Raw genomic sequence first — 17,496 nt, 5'->3', positions numbered from 1 at the left:
AGGAAAAAGAGACCAAGATGGCATAGCGCCAAAGCTTCTTTTGATGCGGTGGGGGCTGAGAAGTACCCGGGTGAAGGTAATACATGGCTAAATAGTCTTACTGTTCTCATTTATTATCTATTTTTATCATTGTGTGTGAGAGAAAGAGGGAGAGGGAGATGTCAGCCCAACAACTCCATCATAATCTATTTTTATTGATCAGCTAGGGGTTTCTTGGCCTTTAGTTTCTTTCTAAGTCTTGTATTCTCTTTCCGCCTCATCACCTCCCAACCCTGTGACTTAACAGCATCCCTGATTGTGTTAAGGGCAGTGATCTGAAACTGGCCTCAGACTGAAATCATAAAATCACAGTTTCTGGGTGGTTTTTTTTTCTGGTGAAATATTAATTTGGGAGGGGGGAGAAGGTGCTCTTCTCATTTTGAAATGTCAAACACAAATCCTTCCTCCTCCATTGTACTTTGGCAAGTGATCAGTAGTCATCTCTGACTGCTGAGTACATCTTTTTACTTTTTTTTTTTTTGAGCCGTTAACACTTGAGAATCAGCCCTGTACATAAGCAGGGCTAATTGGCATCTGAGTTAATGGAAAAGGCAGTGTACCCAGTTACCTAGGCTACACTTCCAGTTTGCTGTGTTTATATAGGTCTGGACTTAGAACACTTAAAAATAAATCAGCCAGGTCAAAGCAAACAATAATCTTTGCTCCAGAACTTGTTCTTATTTTTTAAGTTAATGAGCAGTCAGTCCACTTGGTCTATGGTCCCCAGTGAATCACAGATCAAATGAATATATTTTCTGACCAGGCGGGTGGTCTAGGTATTGAAGTTCAGTGCATTATAGAGTTTCCACTCTGTTGTTAAAATTTCAGAGGCTCTTGCCGGGCCAGTAGCTTCACGGCGGGTAACAGAGACGCGGAGACAACGACTGGGCAGGGAAGCTGTATTTCTTTATTCAGGAACAATGATTCATAAACTAAGACAAACTAATCACCAAACAGAACTCTGCTGTCTCTTTGCGGCGGCACAAGCACTCCCTCTTACTCTTGAACTCAGGAACCCTCCAACTCTGGAACTCTGAAACTCTCTCTTACTCTGTAACCCTGAAACTCTCGAACTCAGGAACTCTCCAACTCTGGCACTCTCAAACTCAGGAACCCTCTCCCTTACTCTCGAACTCAGAAACTCTCGAACTCATGAACTCAGGAACCCTCCCTCAGGGTTCCTTGGGGCGGGGCCAAGCAGGCCCGCGAAATTAATTGGACTGATCCAATTCTCTTGGTTTGGGGAGGGCTAGAACAAACCAATGTAACGCATACGACACCACTCCGTCAACCTTAGGTTGACCAGGGGAACTAAGTTATTTGGCTAAATCGCTCTTCTCTGCAGGAAGTCCTAGAGCCAATAGTGAATGACATCTCTCAGTGACAGAAAACTATTTCTGAACCATTGTGTTCTGAAGATTAAAGAACTTTCAGGACTAGTGTCTCTTGTATGGAGTTGTAGTCTAGTGGGGAAGCTTTTAATTTTTAAAAGATTTGTGAGATCCAAAGAATTCAGAAACTTAGGGGAGAGGAGGTTCCTGAGGATGGAGAGTCTGGAAGTTTCAAGTTTGCCTTGAAGTTTGGGTTCACTCACTTGTTCGACTCATTTGTATCAGAACACAGGAATATTGCACACACCTGCTACAGTCACACAAACAAAAAGCCTGGGTCCTTCCTCACCTATAGGAAATAGAAAAAGAAAAAAATAGTACATGAAAGGAAATCATAAAAATTAGAACAAAGAAGAAGAGTTGAGATGTCATCACTGCTGTGTGTGAGGCCCAGCCAGGCTTGAGCTCTGGTGCATGTGGGAGGTGGTTTGCCACAGAGGAAGTTCTGGTGCTATGGTGGCTCTTTCTCTCTCTCTCTCCCTCTCTCTCTCTCTCTCTCTCTCTCTCTCTCTCTCTCTTTCTCTCTCCATATATATATGTCTGGCTAGAAGAGTGGCCTGGAGCCTGGGTAGCGCCACACCCAGTTGAGCATAAACATTAAAGTGCATAAGGACCTTGGTCCCCGTCTGCAGGGGAAGCTTCCTGAGCAGTCAAACAGTGCTTCAGGTCCCCCCCTCTTCCTGTCACTCTCCCTGATCAAGTTCTCTCTGTCTCTGTCAAAAATAAATTAAATAAATAAATAAAGCCAAAAGTGACATGTTCCATCCATTTTGTCACAAGAGAACTGTAGGTGATTGCACCTAGATAAATAAGTAAAGAGATGAAAGTCAACTACAGCTGGTTTCACTCATATGTGGAGTCCAGAGAACAGTACATGTGAACTTGCAACAACAAAAGTAGAAAAAGAAGACACAAACTGTCTCCAAGAGTCTGTGAAGACTATGGTGGTTACCCTTGGGAGGGTGAAGACACAGAACTTTGATGGTGGGGTGGTGTGGCACTAAAAGCTGTAATCTTACAATCATGTAAATATAATTTACATGATTGTAAAAAATGACTTGAGGTGCCTGGCGGTGGTGCACCCAACTGAATGCACGTCACCATGAGCATGAACCCAGGTTTGAGCCCCGGCTCCCCACCTGCAGGGAGGACACTTCACGAGCTGTGAAGCAGGTCTGCAGGGTCTGTCTTTCTCCCCCTCTATCGTCCCCTCCCTCCTCAGTCGCTCTGTCCTCTCTGTCAAATAAATTTTTTAAAAAAATTAAAAAAGGGAAAATGACCACCCAGAGTGATGGGTTCATATATTGGCAGTGAGCCCCAGTGATAACCCCGATGGAAAAAAAATGACTGAAAGAAATAACTTAAATAAAAATAAAATGTAAATCAAAAAAAGAAAATGGCCTGGAGGGATGAAATTGCACATGCCTGTGACCCTAGCTCTAATAAATACAGGAATAGAATTAGAACAGAACTGATCAAGGGGGCCAGGTGGTGGTTCACCTGGTTGAGCACACATGTTACAATGCACAAGGACCCAGGTTCAAGCCCTTGGTCCCCACCTGCAGGGAGAAAGGTTTGTGAGTGGTGAAGTAGTGCTACAGGTATCTCCCTGTTTCTCTCCCTCTCTACCTCCCCCTTCTTCTTGATGGCTATCTGTTTCTATCCAGTAAGTAAATAAAGATAATAAAATTTTTTTTTAAAGAACAGAAATTATCAAAATAGAAACCCAAAAGATCAACAAAACCAAGACAAAGCACTTGACTTGATTGTTCTTTGGGTATTCATGACACAGCGCTTGCTATTTTATAGTTCCTTGTCTGTCTTTTTTTGTTCGTTTGTTTGCTTTTTATACTCAACTAGAATGTGAATTCTGTGAGATCTGGGACTTGGTTTTGTTTAGTGCTGCATCTCAAGTGCCTAAAACAGTGCGTGCTCAGTAACTACTTGGCGACTGAGTGAAGGTCCAAGTGCTTGAGCACAGAGAGCTATTGTCCATAATGCAGAGGGAAGGAAGTGATTTTAGGACATGAACATAACTTCTGTAGGGATGGTGGAAAGACCAGATGCACAAGGTGGGGCTGGAATCCAAAGAGCCTTCAATGGGAGCCAGAGAAGGCATCAACACCTTGTCCACTTCTTCTTCTAGCGTTTGCCCTTCTTCCGTAGCCAGTCAACAGCGTCAGGTTGAGCCTGATGGGAAGTTTCGAGACCTCCTTTGAATCTGGAGAGGTGGCAGTCGTTGACTATGTGGGTCATAGTCTGTCTGGAGCCGCAGGGGCAGTTCGGGTCGTCTCTGGCTCCCCAGCGATGGAACATAGCGGCGCACCGGCCATGGCCTGTTCGATAGCGATTGAGGAGGGCCCAATCATAACGTGCTAGGTCAAAGCAGGGTTGACGTTTGCAGGGGTCTGTGATGAGGTGTTTGTTCTTTACCTCAGCTGACTGCCAACTCTGTTTCCAAGAGACTGGAACAGAGAAGCTCAGTGTAGGCGTAGGAGACCAGATTGGGTGACGAGACGTCAAGCGTTGGACAGGGTGGGCGAAGATATCCGCGTATATTGGCAGGTCCGGTCGAGCGTAGACGTGGGAAATAAACTTAGATGATGCCGCATCCCGACGAATATCTGGCGGGGCGATGTTGCTAAGAACTGGCAGCCATGGAACCGGGGTGGAACGGATGGTTCCAGAAATTATCCTCATGGAGGAATATAATTTGGAATTGACCAAGTGGACATGGGGGCTATGGAACCATACTGGGGCACAGTATTCTGCAGTGGAATAGCATAATGCCAGAGAGGATGATCGTAGTGTGGAAGTGCTCGCACCCCATGAGGAGCTGGCCAGTCTTGCAATGATGTTATTCCTCGCGCCCACCTTTGCTGCAGTTTTTATGAGATGTTCGTGAAATGACAGAGTGCGATCGAGAGTAACGCCAAGATAGACTGGCTGGGCTTCATGCCGGATTCTCATATCGCCAAGCTGCACATTAAGCTCACACGAGGCCGAGGCATGGTGTAGATGGAAAACAGATGATACCGTTTTTGCAGTGCTAGGGATTAGTCGCCATTTTTTACAGTAATCAGATATCAGAGACATGTCTTTCGTGAGTGTTTCCTCGAGGATGTTGGACTTTGATGCCTGAGTTGCACAGCAGATGTCATCGGCGTAGATGAACTTCCTTGAAGAAGTTTCTGAGAGGTCATTGATGTAAATATTAAATAGCGTAGGAGCCAGAACAGAGCCCTGGGGGAGGCCACTTGAGACAAGTCTCCATCTGCTAGACTTGTCACCCAGATGCACTTGGAATCTTCTGTTTTGGAGAAGAAACGATATAGTGTTGGCCACCCATGGAGGCAGGCATCTTGAGATCTTAACTAGGAGACCACGGTGCCAGACCGTGTCATAGGCTGCTGTCAGATCAACAAAGACAGCACCCGTGTTTAAATTCTTCTGGAATCCATTTTCAATGTAAGTTGAGAGGGCCAGGACTTGTTTGCAGGTAGATCTTCCTGGGCGGAAACCAGCTTTGGCGGGTGATAGGAATTTCTTGTCCACTGATCCTCCCTCACTCCCTCATCCCTTTCTTTTTCCTTCCCGTTTGTGGAGCACTACATTGCAAGTCTCATTCACACTAGAAATGCAAAGGAAGAGTCAGACCAGCTGTGATGTTTGCCCGCAGAGAAGACAGTGGAGTCTGCCCTGGAGCTTCACAAGGAGAGAATCAAGTTACACAAAAATATAAGAGAAATGGATTGTTTAGACACAGCTTTAGGTGTGTCCCTAGGTTTTCCTGACCATTCACCTTGACACCTGATAACTCACATCAGGGTGGTAGTGGCTCACCAGAAAAGTCATGACATGTTTTTCTAAGCAAAAAGTGTGTCACAGCTTCTCCAACAACCCAATAGCTCTGGAAATCCTTTCCTTTTTTTTTTTTTTTTAACTTTTTCTAAATTGTTTTTATTTATTTATTTATTTATTGAATAGAGACAGAGAGAAATCAAGAGGGGGAGAGATAGAAAGGGAGAGAGACGGGAGGAGAGACTTGGGAGTTGGGCTGTAGCGCAGCGGGTTAAGCGCAGGTGGCGCAAAGCACAGGGACCAGCATAAGGATCCCGGTTCGAACTCCCGCTCCCCACCTGCAGGGGAGTCACTTCACAGGCAGTGAAGCAGGTCTGCAGGTGTCTGTCTTTCTCTCCTCCTCTCTGTCTTCCCCTCCTCTCTCCATTTCTCTCTATCCTATCCAACAACGACAACAACAATAATAACTACAACAAGGGCAACAAAAGGGAATAAATAAATAAAATAAATATTAAAAAAAAAGAAAGGGAGAGAGACAAAGAGCCAACTGAAGCCCTGCTTCACAACTCATGAAGCTTCCCCTCTACAGGTGGGGACCAGGGGCTTGAACCTGGGTCCTTATGCTCTGTAATGTGAGCACTTACCAGGTGGGCCACTGCCTGGCCTCTGGAAATCCTTTTCCAATTGATGTTTATGTAACTGACACAATCAGATAATTATTAGAAAGTACCAGTGTAGTAATTAGTAAATAAACTCAATGCTAATAAGACACAGAAGTTAACTCATGGGTGTTCAATAGTAAACTACATGAAGATAAAAGAAATGTGATCTTATCACGGGAACAGTGTGTGTGTGTGTGTGTGTGCGCGCGCAAGCAACTTTGCCTAGATTAGACAACAAAAGAAAATGTTATGCTTTTTCATTCCTTTCATTTCAGGAATAATTCCAGCTAGTGGGGCGATAAATGTGACTGTTAAGTTTACACCCTTGACGTACGGAACAGCGCAAATCAAGATACAGTTATGGATTTCACAGTTCAACTCCCAACCATATGACTGTGTCTTCACAGGAACGTGTTACCCCAACATGGCTTTGAAGTAGGGCTGCTCCGGAATGCTTTTGTATCTTACAACTTTATCAGAAAGCCAAGTCTAGCAACAACGACAACAACAAAAGAGCCAAGTCTTCCCTTCTTATCATTCTGTCTTTCTGTACCAGAACAGAATGTCATAAGAAATGAATTTAAAAGATTCACAATATACACTTCATTATACGTAACAGTAATGCATGGAGTATCTCTATGCTTGTGGCACTATTTGCTTCTGCCAAGAGGGAAAGAAGTGACAGAGAACAAGTAGTTTTTGACATAAATATGAGGCCGTGCTAATAATTCTGGTGTCAGTTCACTGGATAAACAGAATGTTATTTGTCATCTTATGTCATGTGCTGCGGTATTCAAATAGTGTTCTTCTTAAAATATTTATTTACTTATTTATTGGATAGAAACAGAACTTGAGAGGGGAGACGGAGATAGAGAGACAGAGAGACACTTGCAGCCCTGCTTCACCACTGTGAAGCTTTCCCCCTGCAGGTGGGGACTGGTGTGGGGGGGTTTGAACCTGGGTCCCTGCAGTTTTTAGAGTGTGCTAAATGCACCAGGTGCTTCACTACCTGGCCCCTCTCAAATGGCTTTCTTAGGACATCACTTGGGTAGAATTTTTACCTTTATATCCTTCCAGAGACATGTACTTAAGTGTACTAGAATATTTATTTTTCATTATTGGGGATTAATGGCTTACAGTCAACAGTAAAATACAGTAGTTTGTATATGTGTAACATTTCTCAGTTTTCCACATAACAATTCAACCTTCTCTAGGTCCTCCTCTGCCATCATGTTCCAGGACCTGAACCCTCCCCTACCCCAGAGTCTTTTACGTTAATGCAACACACCAACTCCAGGCCAAGTTCTGCTTAGTGTTTTCTTATTTTTCAACTTTCTCTTCCACTCCTCCTTCACCCTGCTTCCCCAGAGTCCTTTGCTTTGGTGCAATACACCAAGCCCTGTCACTGTTTCTCTTTGTGCTCTCCCTCCCTGTCCCTATTAAGTCCTGCTTATAAGTGAGATGATTTGGTATTTGCTCTTCTCCTTTTTTGGCTCATCTCACTTAACATGATGCATACCTATGTTCATAGAAGTACAACTTGCAATAGTCAGCGCCAGGAAGCAACCTGGGTATCTAATGATAGATAAGTGGCTAAAAAAAAAACCATATGTATATGTATAATACTACTCAGCTATTAAAAATATGATGAAGTTATCTCATTTGCATCATTTTGGATGGTTCTTGAAGACATCTTAAATTTTTTATTGTAGCAAGTTTAGCTATTGAAAAATCAGGATATAGCAGAGGCTTTATATATATCAGGGTATGAGGCAACCTGCAATGAATTATGCTAGACCGTGAGAACATCGTGAAGCATTTATCACATCCCATGAGAGTGTAAGGAAAATGGGTGTGTGTGTGTGTTAAATGTTTTTGCTCTGGTATATTGCATTTATTTCAATAAGCTATTGTTTTAGTATTATTTTAGCAAGTCACTGTCTTAATACTCAGATAGATTGATTTTCAGCTTACATATGATAATGTAGATTAGAATCATGGTATTTTTCAGTAGGAAAATAAAAATAGGAGTAGTTGGATTACAAACTAATTTAATATGTGTTTTAAACCATAGGAGAGGAGAATTTGAAAGACTAAATGCTCTTTCTAAGAAAGTAGACGTTCCTCCAGAAAAGGCAATGCCATGTGTCAATTTCTACCGACATCCAGCAAAGCCAAAGCCTCCAAGAGTTAAGGTGAGCTGGGAGTCACAGGATACATGATGGGAGGGGTGGTGAAGAGGAAAACTAACAAAGGTCCCTTCCTGATCTGGCCTCAGGAAATTGAATATAAGAACTTGAGATTTCCAGTCGATTTATCAAATCCTTTTGCTGTGTCAACCGTTTTAAACCAAGAACCAGGAAAACTGAAGATTAAAGAACTAAGACAAGGTAACCAATTGATCCATCATAAATCAGCCTCTGGAAAATCTGAAATATATATATATTGTCTGTCCCATCTGCAATAGATGAACAGTAAGAACAAAGCCCAGTTAAACTGCTGTGTTTTGCCATTAGAAGTGTGTTTTTCTCTTGGCCCATGTTTCTGATTTGATTAGGTTGTAATTATTGTCTCTGCCCTGCTCAGTGTTGGACCAAGTTAACGAGATTTCCAAAACAAGGCAAATGAAGGAAGCACTCTTCGAACAGAAAGTCAGACAGGACATCTATGCAGAGATAGAAAATCATCTGAAGTGGTAAATATGGAGCCATTGTTTGTGCTGAGTGACAGTGTGTTGTCGGTGGTTGATGGCTTTTGTGTGTGAGACACGGTGAACTGAAACGTAATGACTTATTGTCCTTTGAAAAATTTGATTATTCTCTCTCTTCCTCGGGGCCTTCTGTTTCCAAATAGATTCTCTATTAAGAAGAAATCAATGTGGCCAAGCCACGTACCCTTCTCTGATTGCCACTGCTCAGTGGCAGAGCTGGAGTGAACCCTGGGAGAAGAGCTCCCTGCGGATAGCTGCCTTCAGCATCTCTAGCCCCAGGGCAAATCCGGGAGCTCTGAGTGTCCGGAATCTCACCCCATCAACTCTCTTCCACCACTGAGGCCCTGTGCCTTCAGGGGAGCCTATGCAGGCAAATATGTGTGTGTGGCGGGGGTAAGGAGTCCTGAAACAGTTTTGTTTTTATTGCCACCACGGTTTATGGCTGGGGCTCAGTGCCAGCACTACAAATCCACTGCTCCCTACACACCCACCCCCATTTTATGTGACAGGACAAGAGAAATTGAGAGGGGAAGGAGGGGGGAAGAGAAGGAGGGAGGGAGGGAGGGAGAGAAGGACAAAGAGTCCTGCAGACCTGCTTTGCTGCTCATGAAGCATCCCCGCTGCAGGTTCAGAGCAGAGGCTTGAACCTGGGTCCTTGCCCATGATGATGTGTGTGTTCAACTGGATGCACCACTGCCCAGCTACCCAACTGCCCAGCCATCGATGAAGGTTTTGAAACTCAGATGTGAGATTTCTTACTTGTGATCCTGCAATGGAAAAAAAAAAAAAAAAGGAGCCCTTTTCACAATTTACCAGATCATGCTAGGCGTATCCAGGTACACAGGTTCAGTCAAACATCCGAAACACTTGAATTGAGCTAAAGCAAAAAGACAAACAGACAAAGTCAGATTCCTTGGAGTGGTCCGCTTTGCGTCAGCCCCTGCCCCACACTTGCTCGGTGGCGAGAACAAGCCCAGAGCCCAGGGCCTATCCAGACATTGCCACTTGGCTGCACAGCTTTATGGGGCAAGCTCTTTGCTTCCTGCAGGAATCCTTTTCTTTTCAGAGTCTTTACTTAAGGTCTGGCCTCAGTTGAATGAAGACGTATGCAAAGTTACTAAGATCTATTTTTAAGAATGCTCTTTCCTCATTATAAAAATAATAATAATAATAGCAAAGCCATTGTCAATGTAGGAAAACAAAAACAGAAAAAGGAATGGAGCACTTTGAAGTCCTTCAGTTTAGTTTATGGTGTACAAAGATACATCGTAGTAGTGGCATAAAGGAAATATAAGAGAATGTAATAAGGGACTGGGTGGTGGCACACCTTGCTAACACTACAGTGCACAAGGACCCAGGTTCAAACCCCCAGTCCCCTCCTGCAGAGGGAAAGCTTCACGAGTAGTGAAGCAGTGTTGCAGGTATCTCTCTGCCTCACTCTCTATCCCCCTTCCCTCTCAATTTCTCTCTTTTCTATCAAATAAATAAAGTTTAAAACAAAAAGAAAATGTAATGAAATATGAAGCCAAAAGCACATAAGCCAGATAAGGAAAGAAAGGAGAAGGGGGAAAAAAATCCCACTCTGACTCAGCAGAAGACTAATTATTTGATTTAAATGGTTCTGAGACAAGTGACTAGCAATTTGAAAATAAAAAGTTAATGGGTGGAGGCTAGTAGAGTAGTAGTGATGCACTAGGTCAAGTACACACATAACCATGCACAAGGACAAAGGTTCAAGCCCCAATTACCCACCTTCAGGAGAGGACACTTCACAAGCTATGAAGCAGGTCTGCACGTTTCTCTGTCTCACTCCCTCCCCTCTCAATTTCTTTCTTTCCTATCAAATAAATATAGAAAAAGAAAGAAGAGAGAGAGAGAGAGAGAGAGAGAAAGAAAGAAAGAAAGAAAGAAAGAAAGAAAGAAAGAAAGAGAAAGAAAGAAAGAAAGAGAGAAATGTCTCTCCAGGGCGTGGCATACCCAGTAAAGCATGCATGTTACCATGCACAAGGACCTCGATTCAAGCCTCTGGTTCTTGCCTGCAGGGTGGAAAGCTTCACAGACAGTGAAGTAGTGATATAATGTTCTGTCTCATCTCTGTCTCCCAACCCCTCTCAATTTCTCTCTGTCTCTATTCCAAAATTAAGTATCAAAAAAGTTAATTCTCTGAATTGTACTGTGTACCAACTAAATCCAAATGAACTGAAGTTCACCTGGAAAGTATAGAATAAAACTACTAGAAGAATAGTCAGGTGTTGTGCACCCTATGTGGCTTCTATGTAGAAATGAAAGAGAATGCTATGGGTAAGAAGCATAAAGGAGCCATACACAGTCTTAGGAATACTTTGGAATACTTTTTAATAGTAGCATGCAAGTTTGACTTAATAAGGAAAAGTTGATATCTACATTGAAAATGCATAAATGTAAACAAATATCAAGTCAATTGAGAAAAATAGGTGTAGTACATATGACTTAAGAATTGTTAATTTTTTAAAAAGAATTATTAATATATTTAGTGCATAGTACTCTTACATGAATAGTAAAACAAACTTGTAAGAAATAGGAAAGCATACAAAAATATACAAATAGTTAATAATTTTAGTAGTCACAAAATTACTGCTATCAATCAGAGAAAAATAATCTTTTGGGTATCTAGTCACTTCTTTTTAATTGTTCTTTTAAATTTTTTATTATCTTTATTACATAGAGATAGGCAGAAATTGAGAGGGAAACAGGATCGAGAGAGAGAGAGACCTGCAGACCTGCTTCACCACTTACAAAGCTTTCCTCCTATACCTGGGGACTGGGGGGTTGAACACTTGTGCTCTATAACATGTGTGCTCAACCAGGTGTACCACCACCCAGCCCTGTATCTATTCACTTCTATGGAAAGATGAACAGTCTATTACTAAATGCAATCATTTACTTAAAATAATTTATTGTTACTTTATGAAAATTGTTATAGCATTACAAAGTATTTATTTACAGAAGTTTCTTCAGTATTTCTTGTAGGGGCAGTTTGGTGGTGAAATGTTCCCTGGATTTTGATTAAGAATATTTTCTCTCTCCTTCTCTCTCTCTCTCTCCAGAATGATAACCTAGCTATGTAGAGTTTTCTTGACTTGAGATATTTTCCATTAAACACTTTAAAATGTATCCTTCAAATTTCTTCTAGCTTCACAGTTTCAGTTGATAAGTCCATTGATAGTCATATAGGCATATTATGTTTTGCTCTTTGTTTTTTCTCTTGATGCTTGCAGAATTCTCTCTTCACCTTTCGTTTTCTCCATTTTAACAATAATGTGTCTTACTGTACATCCTTTGGGTTTATATTGTTGGACTGATTTAAGTTTCCTGAATATGGATCTGATTATCTGTTTTCTTTCCCTGCTTCTTGAACATCTACATCCTGACCATATCTCAGACTTAAAGAAGGTTCCACTATTATTTATTTGAATGTGTTTTCTGTTCCCTTTCTCTCTTTTCTTTCTGAGATCTTTAAATTCTGGTATTTACTCTCTTAATTGAGTCTTCAGTCTCTTGAAGAGTTGTCTCATTTTTCCTATGCCTTTTTTCTCCTTCTACTTTGAAGTCAAAGAGTATGGCCAATTTGTCTTCCATTTCTGATATTCTCTCTTCTATATGAGTACATCTACGTCATTGACTTGCTATTTGAGACTGAATGCATTGAACTTGTCCTTCACACCCTGTTACTATATTTTCAAGTTTTCTATTTTCTTGTCAAATCTTTGAAGTCAAGGATTTTATTTTCTTAATCTATTTCTCCCTGTAAATTGAGAGCTTTGTATTTATTCAAATTTCCAAGCATTATATTTCCTAAGTTCTTTCTCTGATAGCCCTTCTGGACCTGCATCATCTTGGTTTTGCAGAACCAGCATTTTTCTAGTTTTACCCTTCTGTTTTAGTTTCTATTGTTGGCCAGTAGGTGGTGCTGGGTTGCTGTAGGATGGGATGGGTTTTAAAGAAGTGACAATATTATGGAGCCTACCAGCAATGCAGTGCCATATTCCTGCTTAAGTCTTTCTCTCCCTGCCCCCTAATCCTGCTGTGCACATGCAATCTTGCCAACCTTCAGACAGTAACATTCCTTTATTTACCAGAAATCCTAATTGCTCTCTGATGAAATTCATTAAGTTATTTTGTTGTGTTATTTGTCTCTTGAGGAAGAGGCAACTTCCTGAGTCTAGGTTGACTTAGCTCTGCCCCTGAAGTCTTGTCAGTGCTTCTTTTCATGACCAAGTAATATTCCACTGTATAAACATACTACATTTTGCTTATTAACTTACTGAATGATGGGCTGTAGGTGATTTCCACTTTGGGGGTATTTTAAATTGAGCTGCAAAAAATGTTTATATACAGTTTTTTGTGTGTGTTTTATCGTTATCTTGAATATATACCAAGTAGTGGAATAGCTGAGCCATATCATAATTCTCTTCAGTTTTTTTTGTTTTTTATTTTGAGAAACTTTCAAGCTGTCACTCATAGCAGGTGCACCATTTTAAACTCCCATTAACAATATGAATATATATATATATGTATATATATGTATATATATATATATATATATATATATATATACTACTTATTAATTTGAAAAAAGACAGAGAGAAATTGAAAGGGAAGGGATAAACACCCAAAGCACTGCTTCACCACCGGTTAAACTCCCCTCTCTAGGTAGGGACCAGGGACTTGAACACACGTCCTTGCAAACTATAATGTGTGTACTCAACCAGGTGCACCACCACCCAGCCCTGGGTCCCAATTTTCTAATCCTTTGCAGTGCCTGCCGTTTTCCTTTGTGATGTTGACTGTGCTGTCATCATCATGGCTGTCATTGCAGGGGTGAGGTGGTTTAGACTTGCATTTCCCTTATGATTAATGATATTGGTCATCTAGATTTTTTTATTTATAAATATTCTAATTTGATTAACTAGAAGAGAGACTTCACTTTATGAAACACATTATTCATCTTAGTGATGCCCTTACAGTTTTGCAAGTCTTTTAATTCAGTCTTTAAAATTCTCTCCCTTGCTATGTCCCCCCAGTATCTCAACATCCATTCAGTTGTGGATTTTAGCTAAGTCACTTCATCCTAAAATTGACTATGGTATACCGCTAAGTACTGGAAGATGTTTATTTTTCCCCCCAGGCAGGTGCACCTTGGTAAAGATCCCATGTCTTCTAAATTTAAGAAAGAGCTCGCTGAAGAGCGACAGAGAGTAAACACCAAATATAAGGTCAGAACTGCTAACTAACTTGACATCACTTATTTCACCAAATATTTTGAATTCGTGCTACTGTGAAAATCTCATCAAGACATGAGGGGTTAGGATTTCATCCTAGGGGTGTGAATTTGGGGGAGGCCCTCCTCAGCTGCAGCTTACATATCTCATCTTGGGAGTGTGAGTTTCCAACATTCAGCTAGCATACACTGGAAGCAGTGGGCGGAAGGGATAGAACAGACGTATCTTGGGAGAGAGGAAGAGACACCAAAGCTGCCCCATTGTGGTGGGGGCTGGGCTAAAACCAAGATTGCCTGTGTGACAAAACAGATACACCATGCAAACTATCTTGCCTGTCCTCATTGACTTGCTTTCATGAGAAAAAGAAGGGTATGCAAGAGACACGGGTCCATTCTGGAACCTGGCACTATGCAATGCTGGGATAGGCACCTGGGTTTGAAATACATTTCAGGGGGAAATGTATCTTGTAAAACACGTGTATTTCTGACAGAGGGCACATTTCACCTCCTCCATCTGGAGTCCAAACCAGATGCCCTAGTAGATCTGTCTTATCTCTCTTTTTATAAGATACATAAATGTAGAACCAGCACATAAGTTAATCTTATCATTTAGAAAAGATCCCTATTGGCATTGAAATTTAGTTTGGGTCTATGGCCATACCACCCTGAACATGCCTGATCTCATCTGAAATTTAGTTTGTGTATTTCTCAGATCCTTCACGTGTTTTAAAGAAATAAGATTTCCAGTTTTCTGTTGTTGTTTCTTACACCAGAACCTGGTTAGCATAAGAGTAAAGGCTAGTGTCGACAGTGTTTGGTTGGCAGGTGTACCCAACAGCTAATTCATTTGGTAAATATAATTAGTGAGTGTCTGTTGTATGTAAGAGTTTATGCTGGTGAGTAAGTAGTGTATCTGTCCGTTAGAAGGTCATAGTCCAGAAAGAGCACAGAAGCATCAAGAGAGGAACTAAAGTGTGCTGAGTGCAGTGAGAGGGCTGGTGCCTGTGGATAAACTGGAAACGAAGAGGTAGCAGAAGACAGAATGATTTCTGGGTTTTCTGGTGCGTGTTGAAGAGAAGGTGGCATGGCAAAAGAGGAGGAATGGTATGGGGGTCGGGCAGTGGCACACCGGGTTAAGCACACATAGTATGAAGTGCAAGGACCAGCTCAAAGGTCCAGGTTCGAGCCCCTGGTTCCCCACCTGCAGGGGGGTTGCCAAACAAGCGGTGAAGCAGGTCTGCGGGTGTCTTTCCCTCTCCTCTCTATCTTCCCCTCCTCTCTCAGTTTCTCTCTGTCCTATCCTATTAAAATTAAATGGAAAAAAATGGCCTCCTGGAACAGTGGGCTAGTAGTGCCGGCATTGAGCCCCAGCAATAACCCTGGAGGCAAAAATAAAGAATGGTATTGGGGGCATTGTTACTTCCGTGACTCAGGTGGCAAGTGAAGTAACACATCTAACTGGACACCAACTTGACATTGATCAACACAGAGGTAGATAATGAGACCACAGGATGGCGGAGGGCAGTGACTAGAAAGAAAAATATGGTCGACTGTTAAAGGAAGGATGTCTGAAGGACTCCATGGCTTAGAGGGGAGAGCAGCAGGATAACTAAGGTAACAAGAGGATTGGGCAGGAAGATCAGGAGAAACTGGGAGCACAGAGAAAGCAGAAGAGGCTGGATAAATGAAGGCAGACGATTTCAGGTGGGAAAGCCTAGACAGTCATTTGGACTTGGCAAGCAGTGACAATTCCTATAGACATGTGGAGCTAAGCTTCCACATTGTAATGACCCAGGCAGTACGGGGCAGGTGCCTACGTTCTCTATCTCAGTGGCTTCCTGAGAAGCTGAGATGAGCAAGGGTAATGACAGGGGTCATCTGGGCTGAGAGTCACTATGTCACATTATGGCCCAACAACTGGAGCATGTGTATAGGCTGAGGGCAAGGAGCAACCACAGAGGAAGAGTTTGAAGGCATTTGGACAGGCCATGTCACAGGGAAAACAAGCCTTTGACTAGAAGGACAGACTGGAGAAGGCCAGGGGTACGGGCTCTGCATATGGAAAGGGGACACTGGAAGCATGTCCATGCCTGCTATTTCCAGCTGACCCTGGAAACAAGGTCAGCGGCAGAAGTCCAGTGAACAAGTACCCTAAGGGAGGCTTGCAATGGGGGTGTGAGCACACGTGACTAAGGGGTCCTCATAGCCTTAACATTACTCACCAGGTCTAAGAAGAAGGTAGGTGGGTCACCCAATTCAGGCGTGATTGAAAAGCAGGTGTTGCTGGGATCTATTCTGTGTGTCCTGGAGATTACACCCAGCAGTCCAATCTAGCTCCTCCAGCTTCAGGGATCTCCTGGAGGACAAAGACACATGGAAACGAAAAGAAGGACAAAGAGAAAGAGTGGGAGGACCTGAAAGGATTCAGCATTCCAGCTGGGTGGTGCAAAGCTTCAAAGACGATGCATGACCAATAGCACCACCTCAGAAACCGTTCAGGGATAAGTAAGCAGGGTCTTGAGCCGGACATAAGACAGTTTCTCTTTCTTTTAACTAACAACCTATTTGTTACTCCCTTCTTCACATTAACTATTTTCTTAGATCTTTGGTATTGGGGGGGGGTGTTGCCTAAAAAAAATCTGTATCTTTTAAAATTTTTTTCATTTTTAGGAAAGAGACAGAAATTGGGTGAGAGAAGGGAAGGGGGAGAGAAAGTGAGACACCTGCTGCCCTGTTTCACTAATCCTGAAGCTTCCCCCCTGCAGGTGGGAAGTGGGGCTCAAACTCAGGCCCTCATGCATAGTAACTTGTGCACATTACCAGTTGTGCCACCACCCTGCTCCAAGAAATTTGAACCTCCATCTCTATCAACTTCCCAATATGTGGTAATCAGAGCCAATCAGCTCACCCCACCCCATCCCTTCCCCACTGACGATGATTGAATATTCTAACTCCTGAATATGGTGTTAATGCAGTCAGAATAGATTTCTTCCAATTAAGTCTAAAAATGATTGTGAACAGTGGACTTAAGAATCAGGCTAGCTTTGTTTATTTTTTTATTTATTTTATGGGTATTATCTTTATTTGATAGAGATAGCCAGATATCAATAAGGAAGGGAGTTATAGGGAGACACCTGCAGCCCTGCTTCATCACTCATGAAGCTTTCCCCCTGCAGGTGGGAACTAGGGTCTCCTGCCCAGGTCTATGCAAATTGTAACATGTGGGCTCAATCAGGTGCACCACCACCCAACCCACCTGAGTTTTTAATGTCTTAGAAGTAATGGCAAAAGAGCTAGTAACCTGTAGTGTTTCCTTTTTTATCTTTATTTATTGGATAGAGACAGAAGTTGAGAGGGAAGAGGGAGATAGAGAGGGAGAGAGACAGAGAGATACCTGCAGCCCTGCATCACCACTCATGAAGCTTTCCCCCTGCAGGTGGAGACCAGGGGCTTGAACCTGGGTCCTTGCACATTGTAATGTGTGCACATAACCAGGTGCACCACCACCTGGCCCCACCCCTAGTGTTTCCATAAAATTAAATATGTGTGTTTGACCTGTTTCTGTCACCTCTACTCCCAATGGGAGCTTCATGTGGGTTTGACCTGTTGCTTCCTGGGTTTGTACCCATTTTA

The 17,496-nt window shown here is 42.4% G+C and overlaps 1 protein-coding gene across 1 annotated transcript in view; it reads left to right on the top strand.

Annotated features, from left to right (window-relative positions):
- The window catches only part of CFAP221 (cilia and flagella associated protein 221), a 115,154-nt gene that overhangs the window by 48,117 nt on the left and 49,541 nt on the right, over nucleotides 1–17,496 (top strand). Inside the window, exons 8-12 of the mRNA XM_007524760.3 lie at nucleotides 6,169–6,328; nucleotides 7,968–8,088; nucleotides 8,172–8,283; nucleotides 8,480–8,588; nucleotides 13,771–13,858. Coding sequence (XP_007524822.1) covers nucleotides 6,169–6,328; nucleotides 7,968–8,088; nucleotides 8,172–8,283; nucleotides 8,480–8,588; nucleotides 13,771–13,858 — 590 coding nt within the window. The remainder of the gene's footprint in view (nucleotides 1–6,168; nucleotides 6,329–7,967; nucleotides 8,089–8,171; nucleotides 8,284–8,479; nucleotides 8,589–13,770; nucleotides 13,859–17,496) is intronic.

Source organism: Erinaceus europaeus, chromosome 18 (genome assembly GCF_950295315.1).
Source record: "Erinaceus europaeus chromosome 18, mEriEur2.1, whole genome shotgun sequence".
NCBI classification, from domain to species: Eukaryota; Metazoa; Chordata; class Mammalia; order Eulipotyphla; family Erinaceidae; genus Erinaceus; species Erinaceus europaeus.
This window is presented reverse-complemented; position numbering and strand designations above follow the sequence as displayed.